The sequence below is a fragment of the Aedes aegypti genome, chromosome 2, assembly GCF_002204515.2.
Source record: "Aedes aegypti strain LVP_AGWG chromosome 2, AaegL5.0 Primary Assembly, whole genome shotgun sequence".
Classification (NCBI taxonomy): Eukaryota; Metazoa; Arthropoda; class Insecta; order Diptera; family Culicidae; genus Aedes; species Aedes aegypti.
This window is the reverse complement of record NC_035108.1, coordinates 272,641,652-272,659,738: the sequence shown is the minus strand read 5'-3', so window position 1 is coordinate 272,659,738 and position 18,087 is coordinate 272,641,652. Positions and strand designations below refer to the sequence as shown.

Below are 18,087 nucleotides of genomic sequence, written 5' to 3'. Positions count from 1 at the left end.
TGTAGTTTTTAAAGCCATTCTTTGATTTTCCTTGAAGAATTTAATATAATCAAATATCTCATGGAGTATCGAAGGGTGACTTTAAATCTCTTGGAAATTAATAAAATAATATAACACATTTGGTCATATAATCAACAATTCAAATTTAACTAAATATTTCAAAAGTTAAAAGTTTTCCTCCACAATTCCGCCAACAAATCATTGATTCTGTCAAATCTTATGCTGATATATTTTGCTGAAAGTCTTACTAGATATTTCTCTGTAAATTCCCTAAAACAGTTTTCATAAACAAATATTACAAATTCTTTTGCGAAGTTCATTAAAAGACTTTCAAAAACATTTTAAATATATCACAAATTGAGTAAAAAAAATTTCAATGATTTTTGTTTGCTGTAAATTTTGCTTCAAATCTCCAGATTATACAAAAATTACATACGAATATTGTTTTAAAATATCTCTTGCCTTCAAATCTTCAGAGAAAAAAAGGAAATTTTTTGTTTTTCTTAGATCAGAATATCAAGAAAGAAATTTGTAGAGAAGCGTTTAGCAAAAAAACTGGGTAGGAGAATAAGATTTAGAAGTTTGTAAGGATCTTCCTTAAAATATTTCTTTAGAAATGATTTTATACAGCCCTGTCGTCCTGCTTAGTCGAGCTTAGTCGACGACTAAGAAGCTTTTCTTAGATTTTGTTTTCGCAATTTTTACCCAAACTCATAAACAAATGTAAGTAATGTGATAGAGTATTGCGAAATCAGATACCTTCTAACGCTCTCTAAGCCATCAATAAAAAAAAACGATATTTCCAAACCTGTATCAACGCCCTTTAGACTTTTTTCATGTAAATTAGTGTCACGCTAACGCCCTGTAGAACATCAATATAAAATTTAGAAATATTTCAACTCCCTGGATCAATTTGATCTTATCCTTTCAAAATCAGGTGCATCTCAACGCCCTGTATTTACGCTTTTTGAAAATTCCAAATTGTATCAACGTCCAGAAGAAATTGAGCTGATCTCATTAAGATTAGGCGCATTTTGACGCCCTCTAGGCCATTAATTTAAAATTATTAGCTGTATCATCGCTCTGTAGTAATGTGACTTTATCCTACTTTGCATCTTAACGCCCTGTAACGACCGGGAGTAATTTGACTATATTCCACGTTTGAACAATTCCAACTCTATGAACGTCTTGTAGAAATTTTACCAAATCACATTTGGATCAGGTGCACCTAGGTGATGTCCTAGAGGGTCATCAATTGAAAATTATAGGCTGTATGAACGCCCTGAAGTAGTTGATCCTATCTTATGTAGATGAGGTCTACATCTTAACGCCCTGTAGGAATTCAATAAAAAATTTCTAGTGTTATAAACGCCCTGTAGTAATTTAATGCATATCAACGCCCTGTATGACATCAGTAGGAATTTTATAAAACGAATCAACGCTCTCGAGTAATTGAATTTGTTTCACGTAGTTCCAGACATATTAACGCCCTTTCGGACATCAGTTACAAGCTTTTTAAAAGACCTGAAGAAATTTAGCTTATCTTAATTAGCTCAGGTACAGCTGTATGACATCAAAAGGAAATTGTATCAACGGCCTGGAGTAATTCGACATTTTCTCATGTAGATCAGCTGCATATTAACGCCCTCTAGGATATTAATTGAAAATTTCAAACTGTATCAATGCCCTGGAACAATTGGACCTTATCTTACGTAGATCAGGTCATCTTAACGTCTTTTAGCACATGAATTGAAAATTCCAGCTTGAATTAACACCCTGGAGACATTTTACCTTATCACATTTTGATCAGGTATATCACAACGTTCTGAAGGGCATTAAAAGAAAAAAGCAAGATGTATCAACGCCCCGGAGTAATTTAACCAATGTATACGCTGTATCAACGCCATAAAAAAAATTATCTTACCCTATTAACATCAGGTGCATCTAAATGCCCTGTATGACATGAAGCACAACCTTAGGCTGTATCAACGTCCTGGAGTAATTTGAGCTTGTCTCATGTAGATGAGATGCTTCCCAACGCCCTGTTGAACAACATTTGAAATGTCCGAGCTGTATCAGCACCCTCGAATCATATAACATTATCTTACGTAGATTTTGGGCAAACCAGGTGCATCTGAACGACATGTAGAATATCAACGGAAATTGTCAAGCTAAACCAATGTGCTGCAGCGCCTTGAAGTAATTTGTTCCTACCTCACGGAGTTGTTTGTGAGCTCATGAACATGTTAACGCCTTAATACAGTTTAGAAATTTGTGGAAATATTGTTGCACTTGATTTCGTGCCGTATTTTCTTAAAAGAAAAAAAAAATCTTCCTAGTGAGTAATAGAAGAAAATTTCCTTGCTTTGATGATTTTGTTCGCCGAAGTTTGCCTACAGATCCTTTAATATTCGTTAGTATTGAAGAATTTTATGGGTCAATTATTTGGAGAAATCCGTAGATAGAAACACGTGTGCATTAAAGGGACCATAAACCACAGTTCATATTCAATTAACAAAAAACGTGTTGATGAAAATCCACACTTTGGAGGGATAGGTCTGTTAACTTCAAACATTAATTAATGTGGTTAAAGGATAGCCCTTAATTGCTTCGTAGAAACTCAGGAGTCGAATCCTGGTATAAAAAAACAACGTTTTCGATATGGAAAGCTGTTGAATTTTTTACATATACTTGAGCGTAAGGCAATTCATGAGCTTTGATGAAAAATATATGAAAGTTTGAAGCTGAAAAAAAAATCATTCAAATTTCAATTTTATACATTCCTAGCACTGTGAGTTTATTACGTTGCTTATTTTGCGCTGATGTTTCTATAAGAAAGTGACCATTTATTTTATCAACTTTGTATTAGAAGCAGCATTTACTTTAATTCTGAATTTAATGAAACTAGTTTAAAAACTAATGTAATGTTTTTACGTGGTTTATTTTTCAACCTCTGAAAAATAAACCACGTAAAAAACATTAAGGTATCGCGTAAAAAATCACGTTATTTCATAAACGACGTAAAAGAACTACGTTGTTAAAAAAAAACACGTAAAAAATCTGCATCAGATTTTTTTCCCCATACCAAATAATGTTCTACATAATGGTTCGTACGACTATGCAATGTCCAAAAACAATGAAGACTTGTTCACGCCGTTTTTTTTTAATAACGCGGTTTTGTTACGAGGTACGACGACTGACACACAATAACATGAGTGTATTGCTGTTTGCGTTTGAAGTGCAAATCCAGTCTAACTGAGCTTCAATTGCGGTAACACAAAGTAACCAAAGGATACTTAGCAACCATGATCCATATCACCGCCAACCCAGCAAAGAAATTCAAATTTTGACTTCGCCTTCCTTGTTAAAAATCTTACCGAGTACACAGCAATATTTAGCAATTGTACACACTTATAATATATCGCAGTTGGCTGTTTATTTCACCGAATTTGAAGAGTAAACAACAAAATTACAAATTTTCCTGTGAAATCTACTATTTTACCGACAGCAATATATAAACAATATCTACTATTTTATCACAAAAATCCGTAAAACAAACAAATTTACTGTAACCCTGTGAACTACTAAGTACAGTTCGGTTGAAGCATTATTTTTACCAAACTTCTATGAAATCGTTTGACAGTCGCCCTGGCAGGTACGAGCTCCTTTTGTTTCAGTGTTTGCACACCACTAATAAGCATTGAAAGCTAGCTTAGTGATAGCAAACCTGCTTCCAGATCGGTAGGTCGGTAGTTCTAGAGCCGTTTTCGTTTTTCCTTGTGATTTTGTTCAAGGATTTGACAGATTGTTCAGTGATATTTCACCGAACCTTCAGCTGTTGAGATTACGATGAATTTTCACCATAATCCGTATTTTTTATGTGTGTAAGATCCACTAATACATCTTAATATAACATGTAAAAAATGATGCAAAAATATCGAAGAACAACAATTTTTTGGTGTCCAAAAAGGAAAAAGAAAAAATATTCGATAATACCCAATTCAATAAATTAATAAACTATAACACTTCTTTTGAATTTGAGTACTTCTTACATAACATTGGCAAATAGAGATGCCGTACATCAGTTTAAATAAGTTGTGATAAATTCTCAGACCTAGTTTTTTAACTAAGCAATGTTTAAGCTCAGGTGATCTCTTCGTTCCTTATTATAATGGGATTGGAACACAATCGTGCATATGTGTGTATGTTCCAAATATTGGCGTTTCTGTGAAAATTTTCTTTTGAGAAGCCCCATTAACGCTTGGGAGTAGAAACGCTCCCTGGGTAATAGTGACGCCCCCTCAAAAAGAGACAACTTAGAAGCTCAAATTTTACGACGACAGGGCTGTATTTATATAGAATTCTGAGGAATCCGAAAGCCAAGAAAAGAATTTTATTAGATTGCAAGGATATTTTTTAAAGAAAATTCTTATCGAACTTCTATATTTTGCTGTCCATCTTCTTCAACACTTTATTGTTTCTCCATTCTTCGCATAACGCTTTCTTGATGAGTTTTCTGAAGAAAACTAAAGAATCTAAAGAAAAAGGTAAATTGCAGAAGCCTCATATGGGGTCATGCACAAATTACGTCACGCTCCAAGAGGGGGAGGGGGTCAAGCCAAGCGTGACAAGCCTTACAAAATTTTCGGAGGACTCATACAAAAAGGGTACCAAAGGGGGGAGGGGGTCGAAAAAGTTGAAAATTAGCGTGACATAATTTGTGTGCCATTCCTATGTATGGTTCCCAATTTTTTGAAAATCCATCAGGAATTCCTCAGCAAATTTTCATACTAACGAAAATATTTCCTCCATGATTTGAATTAGTGAAATCTTACATTAGGGTTCATTCAAATATTACGTAACACAAAATTTGCCAATTTCAGATCCCCTCCCTCCCCCACGTTACAGCTTTTGTATGGAAGATTTCAAATTTTTGTATGGACCGTAACACTATGTAAGACCCCCTCTCTCCCCTATTGTGTTACGTAATATTCGAATGAACCCTTGCGGCAATTATAACACACAAATTAAAAATATTCTTCTCAAAAGAGTTTGTTTGGAATTTCTGCAAGTAGGAAAAAAATAGTTTTTACATCAATCTGTTCACCATGATAAGTTCTCGTTAAACATTTTTTGAAGATGATAGATTCAAATACCTTCAGTAAAAATGCATTCGTTTAACGCTGAAGACGAAGAAAATAGAACATTTTTTTTTTTGTAATAAATACCACAAAAATCTCTTTGGCTTCTCTGTAGGATATATCGTAAGCATTTTCGTCATCATTCTACAGTAAATTCATAGATTTTTTTAATTAGGTGATATTTTTGAATTTATTTCAAGCTGAAATTATCCAACAATTTTTTTTAAAGTTCTTCCGTGAAATCTGATATAAAATTGATTTGAAGTGATATTATTCCTAGAAAAAATATTGATGTATTCCTGGAGTGGCTATTGAACCCACAATGGAGAGTGAATAGATTTCTATATGTTATTTATGAAAAAAATCCCAGAATTGGATTCAACTGCTTGTGAAAATCTGGTGTAATATCAGGAGGAATCCTAAGAAGAACACCTGGAAGAGAATCATCCAATATTTTTTGTGGGAAGTTCTGGATAATTTTCCAAGTAATCCTTGAAGAAGTTCCGAAAAAGATTTTCTGAAATATTTTTTAAGGACTCTGAATAAGAACATTACGAAGAACCTTAAAAGCAAAGTTTGAAAAACTGCTGATGAACTCAATGAATTTGTGGAAAAAAATCCCTGCTAGGTGATCTTGAAGACAACTTTGGTGAAGCTCCTTAAACATCTTGTACTCCAGTTATTAATGAACAACTGGATGATATTTGAAAACTCAAAATTTTAATTTATATGTAATAGAAACGAAAATTCCTGGAGAAATGTTGATAAGAATTTCTACTTTGGCTTAAGTTTTTTGTAAGTAATTTGAAAGAGATAATTCAAGAAATTTTACGGTAAGATCAGAAAGCCTTTAAAAACTTCAGCAAAAATTTGTTGAAGGATTTCCGTGAGAATTCCAGGGAGAACTGAAAACTGGTAATGATTTTTTTTAGAAAGCACGGAAAAAGTATAGATATAATTTATGAAGAAATTACCATGGGAAGAGTAATCTCTCAACAGCACATGGTTGAATACCTCAAAAGTTCGTTGAAGAATCACAAGGGATATTCCTCGGGAGTTATTTGGGAAAAAAATTGACGCTGTATTTACTATTTTATTTTTTCCATAGTGAAAACTTCTAGCCCTTGATATGCTGAATAACTTTGCCCAAGACACTAATCTTCTAGCTGAGAAAGATCTTGAGATACAGATGATTGAATAAAATTTGTTTCTAGTGCCACCTAGCGGATGAATTCTCAATCGGGTTTCTCATCGCCAGATAGCCCTTGATTTGCTGACTAACTTTACCGAAGACACCAACCTTCTAGCTGATTATGATCTTAAGATACAGACAATTCATAATTTTTCAGAGACTGTTACGAGATTTTTCAACTAATTCTTTAAAATTCTCATCTCAGATTTTTCAAATTTTCAAAGAATTCCTTAACCTCGACCCTGTGTTTCATCATGGAGTTCTTCTAGATTTTTTTCTAGAAATTTCTCCAGAATATCATCGAAAAATTACAACTGCAGTTCTTCCAAACATTACTCAAAAAAATCCCATGGAAGTTAAAAAAGATTATTTAACGATCCATACTAATTAATATCGCAGCACTTTTTTTTTCAGAAAATCCTACACATTTGTTTGGCTTTTTTTATTTTAATCATCATAATCAATTTAACAAGAAACTCTTCTAAAATCTCCTCAAGGATATATGAGTTCTTCTAGTAACCGTTATTCATCAAGATTGGCTTTAAAACTTACACAAGTTTCATCAGAGGTGACTTTAAAATTTGCCTTACAAATATCTCATTTTTGGAACATTTTCTCAAATTTCTGAAGAATTTTCTTTGTTGTTCGAATACAATATTTTCGGCACTTCTATCGAAAGAACCAGCTGCATAAAGGATCTAGGGGTGCAGCTTGATAGCAAATTATCTTTCCAGCAGCACATATCATACATGGTCGGGAAAGCCTCCAGAAGCCTCGGATTTCTGTTTCGTGTCGGCAAGGAGTTTACTGACATCTACTGCCTGAAGAATTTATACTGCTCGCTGGTGCGTTCCACCCTAGAATATTGTTCGCCGGTTTGGAATCCTTATTACAATAATGCAGTGGAAAGGATTGAAGCTGTACAGCGAAGGTTCATCCGTTTCGCCCTGCGACGCCTTCCATGGAGCAACCCATTCAGTTTACCCAGCTACGAGAGCCGCTGTCAGCTCATACAGTTGGAAACGCTGACAATGCGTCGTAATGTTGCTCGTGCGTTATTCGTTTCGGATGTCTTCACTTCCAGGATCGAGTGCCAGGTATTGCTCAACAGTATCCAGCTGCAGGTGCAACCAAGAACCCTACGAAACCGGAGTTTTCTACAAATTCCCCTTCGGCGTACGAATTACGGATCTTATGGGGCCATTGTTGGTCTTCTAAGGCTTTTTAATAGAGTTGCAGATTATTTCGATTTCCATCTGTCTAGAGAAGCGATCAAGCGAAATTTTAAAAGAGTTTTTTGTAGATATAGTATCATTAGGGCTTAGTATTAGCCTGTTGATGGAACAAATAAATAAATAAATAAATAAATAAATAAATCTATACTATCCTGAGGATATCTTTGGAGTAATATTTGAATCTTTGGGCAAATACTTGAAATAATTTCTGATGAAGTTCCTTGAGAAAATCATTGGAAAACTAGTCTAAATGTATTACGACTTGTAAATTTTATTGCGAAAAATTTAGCTGTCTTAAGTATCCAAACATCCAAGTGATGTTTCTTCATTTAACGCGAACCATAAATGAATAGTGCACGATCTGTTGTCGTACAAGTACGCTGTAGAATCATAATCAGCGTGAGTAACCAGTTGGCTACAAAGGTGACTAGAGTCAGTTAAGACCAACTCAATCGTAAAAGGGTTTCTGGAAGAGGAAAAACAAACCGGACTATCATGGTATTGAATTGAGAAATATCCTGTAGAGCACTCGTCAAATAAACTGCTGCCGTTGGAACTATGTTGCAAATTATTCCATGACCGATGTTTGGCATTAAAGTAACTAATGACAAAAAAATTTGACTTATTGCGAGTCAATTTTCGCAAGTCAGTTTGGAGCAATTTAACTTGCTGCCCAGAGCAATGAAAAGGCAAATAGGCAGCCATGAAAGTAAATTTACCAAGCTGTGTTTTAACAGAAACACTTGAAGTTTCAAATGACGAAAAAAGTTGCCTATGAATGATGATAGCAACTCCCCCACATGTCCCATCAAGTCGATCATTACGATAAACAAAAAGGTTTTAAATCTCTTTTGAGTTTGGATTCAGGTTTTCTAATAAGTTTCAGTAATTACTTCTACATGTATGTTTTTACCTGTTATAGGAAAATTAAACAGCTCATCCTCTTCACCATTCAACGAACGAGCATTTCAATTTCAAATATTTAATTAAATATTTGGATCCATTAGAGAGACCTATTCCAATGACAATTTTATTACTAAATTTTAAACTAACTTGGACTACTTCAGCCATTGTGGTGGTTTTGAACATTGCATCAATCATTTGATTCAATTGTTCAGTTAGAAAAATAAAATCAGAGGCGGACATATCACTTAAAGTGGGTACATAATCTGATGATTTTCCGTTAGAATTTTCGGTAGACGAAGAGGCGAAGTAGAAGTTTCCTGTGGTGGCAGGGTTTTTTCCATTTGATTTGAAACAGTTAGAATGGTTACTAGTAATATGAAAAGGGGAGGAGTCCAAATTACCTGCTACGATATCGGCAAATGGTTTTCCTTAGGTAGATATATTCGAAATTTAAAGATACGAGCGGCTACCTGAATAGTTTGCGAATGAGCATGATTATAATCTTCCTGATGGGTATGACTCTTAATCAAGCGATCGTTAATTGAAAACTGAGCATTGTTCGATACTCTACCAGGGCAATTCCGGAAACGACCGTTATCGTAACGGATATTATCCTTCATCTGCCTTGCACGAGCCTCGACGACTTGCCTACACGAAGGGCAATTACAAAAGTTAGACTTATGAGGGCCCCGCAATTTGCACATTCAAACTTTTTGGTATCTTCTTTCACAGGACAGACGTCCTTAGCGTGAGAAGAACCTCCGCAAATCATGCATTTAGCATCCATGCGGCAATGTTTTGTTCCATGACCCCACTTTTGGCACCGACGGCACTGAGTGGGGTTCTGGAAATTTCCTCCAGGTTTCTGGAAATGCTCCCATGTCACACCAATATCGAACATAAGTCTAAAGCTTCAATATTATTTAGTCACTTTTGTTAAAGTGAACTGAATAATATTATTGAGAAACCCCTTTCCGAACAATGCCAGATTGGGTTCTCTTTTTCATAATGATTACTTAAACTGTTGAAAATCCAAGTAAATCATTTATTCCATTTTTGATCTATCCAGCTGGCTTATAGTCACTTGAGAGACCTTTCAAGGCGACCTTGAACAAACGTTCAGTTTTGTCGTCATAAATAAAAAAAAAATGTGCTTCTTCTCTTCAAGATGTTTGAGAAGAAGTTCGTGAGCTTTAAGAGTTTCCGATAGAACGCGTCAGTCTCCTTTCTTTGCGATTTGGAAGGAAACCTAGATTCCTCCAATCGAGTTCAAGATCTCCTGCCTAAATCCCCAAAATTCGGAACAACTGACCACGATAGGCGGCACTCTTTGCTTCCTCACTTGAATCAAACAGCCTGGGCTAGAGACTGCTTCGATTTTGTGTTCGGAAATTGATTAAAAAAAATTAAAAGATTCCTAATTACAATGAATGCATGCTGCCCATACATATGTCATGTCATAACAACCACCTACTCTTGCATTGCACCGATTTGTTGACCGACTACGGCCTATCGCGATAGCATCTCCTGCGCACGATAACGACCAATCTCTAGGGTGCAAAATTCAGTTCACACATTCGAATCGTACAACATACGGTCCATAAAACTGTCCACCCGGTAAATGCCATCTTGCGTAATGTACGACATAAAAAATGCTTTCAGTCGCGGTGCTCATCATACGTCTCGGCAGTCCAGTGACATTTTTTGCGACATTTCGCCTCCCGAAAGGGGTGGACCAGATAAATGGCCCGAAAGAAGGCTACCCTCGAGCGCACTGCTGCTGACAGCGATGAGGTAACTGACTTTTGAATTCGCCAACAACAAATTGTTCGATAATTTATTCACCGGAGTTTATGTGTAGACAAACAACCTACATCGCGCAATTAGCTCCGAGGGATGTGAGTAAATCGTGGCGAAACGTGAGTTGTTTAAGCATTTGGTGAAGATGTGACCATTGCAAAGAGAGCGAAAGTTTGTCGGTAATTAGCGAAGGTATGAAAATTGCGTTCTGCAGTGACTAGAAGTGCAAATTGTTCAAAACAGAAACTAGCTTCATTTACGTAAATGGAGCTATACTTTCGTCAAACTAAGTAATCGCTGAGTAGGTGCATCAGTCCGAGATGAATTGCAAGTTTTACTGGAATACTGGAAAAAATAATCTACAAAGCTGAGAAGCAGGCTCTGTCCCAGTTGGGACATAACGCCAGAAAAAAAGAAGAAGGAGAAGAAGCTTAGGGGAAACAATTGCAAAAATAATCCTCAATTTGAAATTCTATTAGCTAATAAAAATAAGATTCAATTCGCAGCACTACTTAACAACCCAGTAACAATTTATATCTCTTCTCCCATTATGTCAATCATAAAATTTCCACGATCAAAGCTGCACGCCGTTTCTAATCTCTTTATTTCTTTCCCCAACCCATCTTTCTTTTGCAGAGGGTCGCGTCGAGGTGTCCCGCGAAGGCAAATACCTGTCGACACTATCGGGCGCCAAGGTGCTCGGCGAGTTGGCCATCCTCTACCACTGCCAGCGAACTGCGACCATCACCGCGGCCACCGACTGCAAGCTCTGGGCCGTCGAGCGACAATGCTTCCAAACCATCATGATGCGCACCGGTCTGATCCGGCAGGCCGAGTACTCCGATTTCCTCAAGAGGTGAGTTTTGCTGATTTTTAGAGATTGAAATTAAATTGACAACAAAACTACAGATGATTCCTTGGATAACCTTAGATATTCGTTTCACTCGAAACATATAAGAAAATTTATGTTTGAGCCTACTTGAGTATAATAGTTCTCATTCATGAACCTACAGAAGGTTACTGGTTACGCTTGTAGATAAGGAGTTTTGTACTGAAAGAAATTTTTGAATAACCGTAAGTAATCTTTTGACCTATGAAACTTTTCAATATCCTTAGAGTTACTATTATAGATCTGTAGTCTTCTTCTTCTTGGCATTAACGTCCTCACTGGGACAGATCAGATTGTATGACATTTGCCAGAAAACCATTTGCCAGAATCAATTTGCCAGAATGATTTTTGCCAGAAAACCATTCCCCAGAATGTACCATTCGCCAGAAAGCCATTCCCCAGAATGGACCATTTGTCAGAAAACCATTCCCCAGAATCATTTTTTGTAATTCGTTTTAAACCTTGATATCAATTAATCGACATATTTGTGAAGATGCATCGAAGCCAAACCTCAAATTTTCAAGAGCGCAAATCTAGAGACCCAAACAGCCATTCCAGCTGAAAATTTAATCGATTGGTCACCACCAGCGTGTGACCAATCGATTAAGTTTTCAGCTCAAACCGCTGGCTGGTTCTCGAGGTTTATGCTCTTGAAAATTTGAGGTTTGGCTTCGATGCATCTTCACCTCAAGCCTACCGAAATTTTCGATATTTGTCATGTTTGTATCTTGAATATACTCATATTATTTGCACTTATAGCATGAAACATTGTGTAGTCAACTTTCACGTAAATAATGTAAATAATCAAGAGGATTGGACTACTAGCACTGCACAGCTGCAGCGCAAAATTAATTAAAATTTAGCGTCGCTTCTACAGTACTTCACTCGCATCGTAAATATTGCTCCAAATAATGTTTATATCTTTGTAAAATTATAACAAGTATAAAACAACGCAACTGATCGATCCGTGTTATTTAGTCTATGTTGTTAAAATCCTTCGCATACAATTTTATGCAATTTTCACTACTTGCATAGCTGGTCTGAGAACAAAAAAGCTGAAACGTTTGACACGAATTAGTTTAGTTGAATAATTTCCGAAATATGATTAGTGTATCTTTGCGGAAAAAAATGCAACACAACTTAAAAGAACAGCCTTTGAGTGAAAGAAGGGAAAATTATGTTTGAAATATGATCAGTTTAGCGCCAATAATCATTGGAAAAATATAACTCAAATGACTACTCAATGTTCTTTCGGTCATATATATAAATACATTATTCAGTCCTTGAAAAGAACGTTAAACTGTTTTACTCTTAATAATAATTTGAACCGCATTATTTATTGTTTTAAAGTAGTTTTACAACATTTGCGACAGGCTGCCGTAAAACTCAATCTTCTGTGTTTACCCTGATTGCTAGTTTTAGCTATCTGGAACCGGATATATTTGAAATTCTTAGCAGGACTGCTACGTGGCCATGATTAATGGTGGAAACCAAAAAAAAAACACACATATATTGGTTTCTCATATTCAATCGCATGCTCTACGAAACAAGTCGGTTATGAAGATTTATGTTTTCGGAATCACTCGAGTAATCTTCAATGAGCAATTAGATGAAGGTCATGGTAAATATTCCATTATTGGATCATTTTCAATTAAGTTTTTTTTAATAGAGGACATATATTGATTGTCCATTTCCCGATATTTGCATTTTTTACAAAAATCCTTTTTACAGACATTTTTATTGACAGCAGTCCTATATTGATTTTTTTTAGCTGTAATTATATAAATTGAAATGACATAACCTAGTTTACATTACTTCCATTCCTTCTGTTAACTGCAGGCAGAAACACACAGTACAATTATAAAGACTAGCCAATAATATAAAGAAGGGTAAATCTCCTATGAAGCATATAAGTCCTTGAATTAGTTAGCCCTAAAGAACAGCCTAATCTTCAAAGAAGGGAAAATCATTATTAGAATATTGAAAAGACAGTTGCCTATAGGAAATTGTCCATTAACAACGTGGTCAATTCTTTCGGATTTTTTACCTCCACGGGGTCTTTCGTCCATACAAAAATTTAAAAAGAATTGTTTGTATCGTGGTCATTGGCCAGGCCCCCTTCCATCCTCCCATAAATGATCACATGGTTAATGGACGACCCCTAATAGCTTGTATAAATTGATGACTATTTTAACATTAAAAAAAACAGTTATTTCTCAGAAACTATGAAAACCTCGGAAATCTATTACACCTTCTTCTTCTTATTTTGTATTACGTCCCAACTGGGACAGAGCTAAATCTCAGCTTTGTGTTCTTACGAGCACCTCCACAGTTATTAACTGAGAACTTTTATTGCCAATTGATCATTTTTGCATGTGTATAACGTATTGCCGATATGAATATGCTCTATGTCCTGGGAAATCGAGAGAATTTTCAATCCAATAATATCTTCGCCCGGTGGAATTTGAACTCACGTCCGTCAGCTTGCTGAATAGCTGCATATTTACCCCTACAGCTGTCTATATAATAAGTTTATGATATCATTATTAGTTTAAAACATTTTATCAAACAAAAAGCTTAAAAACTTACGTCACAATTATTTTGCATATAATTATGTATCGTACGCTGAAAATCATAATGAATCGAAAGATTTTACACACCTAAATATTGCTACACAAAGCAAAGTAATGTAGTAATATTTTTTTCTGGGAAATGGTCTCTCTGGGGAATGACTTTCTGGGGAATGGTCCATTCTGGCAAATGGTTTTCTGGCAAATGATCCATTCTGGCAAATTGATTCTGGCAAACGGCTTTCTGGCAAATGGTTTTCTGGCAAATGTCATACAACCGCCATTTCGCATTCGTATATCGATGATACTTTATGCCCAGGGAAGTCAAGAAAATTTCCATTACGAAAAGATCCTGGACCGATCGGGATTCGAACCCAGACACCTTCAGTATGGTTTTGCTTTGTGGCTTCGGACTCTAACCACTCGGCTAAGGAAGACCCCAATTTCATATCCACTAGTCCCATAAAATCATGAAGCAGTGATATGGATCCACAACAAGTTCAATGGCATAAAAACTAAGTTACGTAATCGCATTTCCATGCCGGATAAAAAGTTATGTATGAGCGCTCATCCGGTTGTTTCACCTGCACCACAGTTTGATAGAAGAAGAAAAAAACCAGTTTCAATTTCCATATCACTTAGCATTTCATTTATCTGAACCGTTTGATTTGCTTTATGGGGGTGGAGGCAAAGATATGAGCTGTAAAATCTTCCATCAACTAATTACGAGGCTCAGTGGTGATGAAAATGAAAGCACACAAAAGTACGATTCCCATGCTTGACTCGCCATTCATAATGGTGCATTGGTAGAACTTGAAGCTCTGCGTGCTCGTGGCTATAGTGATTGTGCGATCGGATTGGTTTCGCACTCATATGAACAACCGTTACAGTTTCTTGGAGATAGAGGTATTTCATTGATGAAGAAATTCTCACCGCAAACTGAAAAAATGCATTCCAGAAGTTAGCTTTTTTGCACAATAAGAACTCACTGACACGAGAATTGTGGAAGTAGCAGGTGAATTGAAGCAGGCTTTTTTGTGATGCTAATAAAGGGTTTTCAACATTTGTTCGAACTTTTCTGAACTACGGAGAATTATTGCATTTGAAAGAACGTTTAGACGTACCGTTTTGTCTCAAACTTCGAACAAACTCATATTCCGAACACTCGGTTTTTGTATGGCGTTTTGGTTGAAATGTTTCGCTGAAATATGTCGTCAAATTACCAGGAAATGGTAGTCAATTGCCATTCAATTTTAACGTCTTCAATCTATTTTCTATCTCGGGAATAGTGATAATTCTCTAATTTGAGGTCAGTAAAACCAACTCATATACACTTATTTGCAAAATAATTCATTTGAATACCATTTATTCGTGCTGTTCGGAATTTGAACCAAGGTGTTCGGAACATGAGACAGAATGACTGTGTTCGGCATATGAATCAAAATGTTGGTCCATACTTTTCCGTTGAAACAATACTAAACATTTTTATCGGCACACCCAACAGTTAACAGTTAGACTTTGCGAGAAATTTAAAATTTTAACAAATTCAAATTGATTTATGCGTTTCAGATGCATTTGAAGTCTCTGTTGGCCTTAAGTGTTCGGAATATGAGTCAAAACGGTATTTAAGAACGTTTAAACGGATTGACTGATAGAATCATGCCAACAGATTGGACGATGCTTCGGCAGAATTTTTCCCGGTTTTGCAATTACAAACTTGGAATTCTTCAATTTTCCCAGAAAATACGCCAAATGATTTTTTTTGTTATATAATTTAATCATGAAGGATAAGATACCTTTAAAAGTGTATTGATGAAGACATCTAAAATTCAAAATTTCATATTCCATTTATTCAGAACACATATTTTATTTCACTTTATGATTTTTATAACTAGTTTGTTGAACCTATTAGACAAAGAATCTCTTGACTTTCGAAGAATAAGTCCGTCTGGTCCATGAAGCGGAAACTAATCCCCAATGTCTGTCTCTAGGTACCAATATCTAGGGTTGTACATAGCGTTGGGCAAATTTTTCCAGAACATCGATGTTACTGAATCGCTTCACATTTGAACTACCAAATCGATTCACCGATTTAATCGAATCCTTTGAATCGATGTTTTTGAATCGATTCGAATCGAATGACATTTAGAAAGCTTGAAATAAAACCAAATGCACTTGCATTCGGTTTTCAACATCTTTCAATCAAATCAGTTTCGAAAATCAATCGAACAGATATACTACTTCAAGATTAGTTCAAAATATGGTTTCTTTTCCACAAACTCATTAAGAAATATTTGACGATTTGAACTGAATGAATCGAATCAAAGAATCGAATGAAGAGAATCGATTCACCCGATTTAAGGTGCTCCAAACATCGATTCAAAAAATCGATTGATCGGAAAGCAAACATCGATTTTAGGAACATCGATTTAAAATCGCCCAACGCTAGTTGTACAACCTACGAGTTTGTGCGACATGTTTAAGGCAAAGTAGGCCGTCATTAAAATTTGTACTGGACATCGATGATTGTGGCAAATCCGCCTCATGGCTGCAAATTGAAGAAAATCACTGACATAGCTGAAAAAGTATCACCATATTTTTTGCATGTAAGCTCAAGTAGTGATACTTTTCTGAATCAATAGCACTTATGATGACTGAGTTTTATCACTTTGAAATTGCAAGCTGCAAAATCAACATGGCTGCCAAAACGAATGACGGGCTACTTAGCCTTAACATGCTCACTCCCTTCGAACTACTAAAACATGTAATTGGAGAACTTCATAGAAGATTTTCCTACGCAACATGTATGAGAATCTAGTTTTTGTGGAATCCTGGATGAATCCCTGTAAATGACGGTGTTGGTAGTCTAATTGCTATCGCATCTGCATCCGAAGCAGGAGGTCGTGGGTTTAATCCCAGGCCCATCCCTTTCTCATATTTGTAACATTATTCCTAAAAGCTTTCCTTCCCTATCTCTGTGCATCCTCCTTGATTATAAGATCAACCACTATCAGTTCTATCTATCGCTAGAATTGCATAAATCGACTTAACCGCTTACTACAGTGGTATCCATAGGTCGAATACCTCATCCATCACTATCAAAAAACTCCTACTTCCAAGGTAGCTACGGGAAATGCAGGAGATTTTTCGGTTTTCTAGTAACGGCTATTTAATTAACATTCCTTCCTCTCCCCGATGGACATAAGGATGTGTCCATGGCGTCAATCTAAAAATATCAAGAGTAGCCTGACTGTACATTGAAGATAGTAAAAATCTAATAATCTCTGTGCAATATTACTATGCTGATTGATCACGGAGTAGCAACTATGAAGTGTATGTTGAATAAGTTGATCGTCGATGATTGTTGGAATCCAGGATGCATCCTTGAAGAAGTGTTGGGACACATTAGTGGAAAGTTGCGAAATGCATGGATTTTCTGTATGGCTTCTCCGAGAAATGCTAGCCTTACTTAATACTCATATCAGAATCCAAACTTAACTATCACAAATCCGACATGTGCCCCTACTCGCGTTTTCAAAGGCACTAAACTGAACCATTATTGAGCAAACGAGCATAAGCATAAGCATTGACGACGTTACAATTAGGCTTTGCTCCTCAGTGATTGACCAGAATAACCAAAATTGTACAGCGCCACCGGCCACGTCCTTACGGTCATCGAGAAAGGGATGGACCGAGAGACCACTGCACCTCCATGGTTTTCACTGGAAGGAAGGAAGGAAGTTCTGTTAGTGAAATGATTCAAAAGCTGCATGGTCAGGACTTACCTTGATAAGTGATGCTCGTCATGTGGCCTCAATTTAAAAAGTATCTATTAGTGCGTCGTCATTTTCAATGTCGAACTATTCAAAGGTGATTTTAATAACTGCGACAATTTTTTTTTATAAAATAGGAATAAGGCCCTATGTCGACATTTATAGTGACGAACCATCCATAGTTTGTTTATTGATTAATAAAATGTAACATTGTCACGATACAAATTTTTGATTCACAATCATAAAACGCGCTCATTAGTTGGTAATCCATCCGACTGAATTCACTCCGGCGACACAGAAAAAAACCGACCCCGTCTTCTTGGTAAAACCCAAGCAAGCGGGTTCGTTTTTTTTTTGTGTAGCTAGAGTGACTTCAGTCGAGGATGGATTACCAGTGGTGAGCTCGTTATATGCTTGTGATAACAGCCGACGTGAAAAACGTGAAAACGAAAAAAAAAATCCACTACGGCTACGCGGAAAAATACGAACTTATTTGTTTGGGTTTTAACGAGCGCACTCTTCAAGCTATTTCATCTTAACTGCTGAGTAATTACCGGAAGAATCCGTAGAGAAATACCTGG

General features: G+C 36.2%; 1 protein-coding gene across 2 annotated transcripts in view; it reads left to right on the top strand.

The window, feature by feature from the left end:
* Positions 1-18,087, top strand: part of LOC5569682 (cGMP-dependent protein kinase, isozyme 2 forms cD4/T1/T3A/T3B) — a 360,786-nt gene that overhangs the window by 301,843 nt on the left and 40,856 nt on the right. For both annotated transcript variants that reach the window (XM_021845098.1, XM_021845097.1), the window contains one exon: positions 10,911-11,130. In XM_021845098.1, coding sequence (XP_021700790.1) covers positions 10,911-11,130 — 220 coding nt within the window. The remainder of the gene's footprint in view (positions 1-10,910; positions 11,131-18,087) is intronic.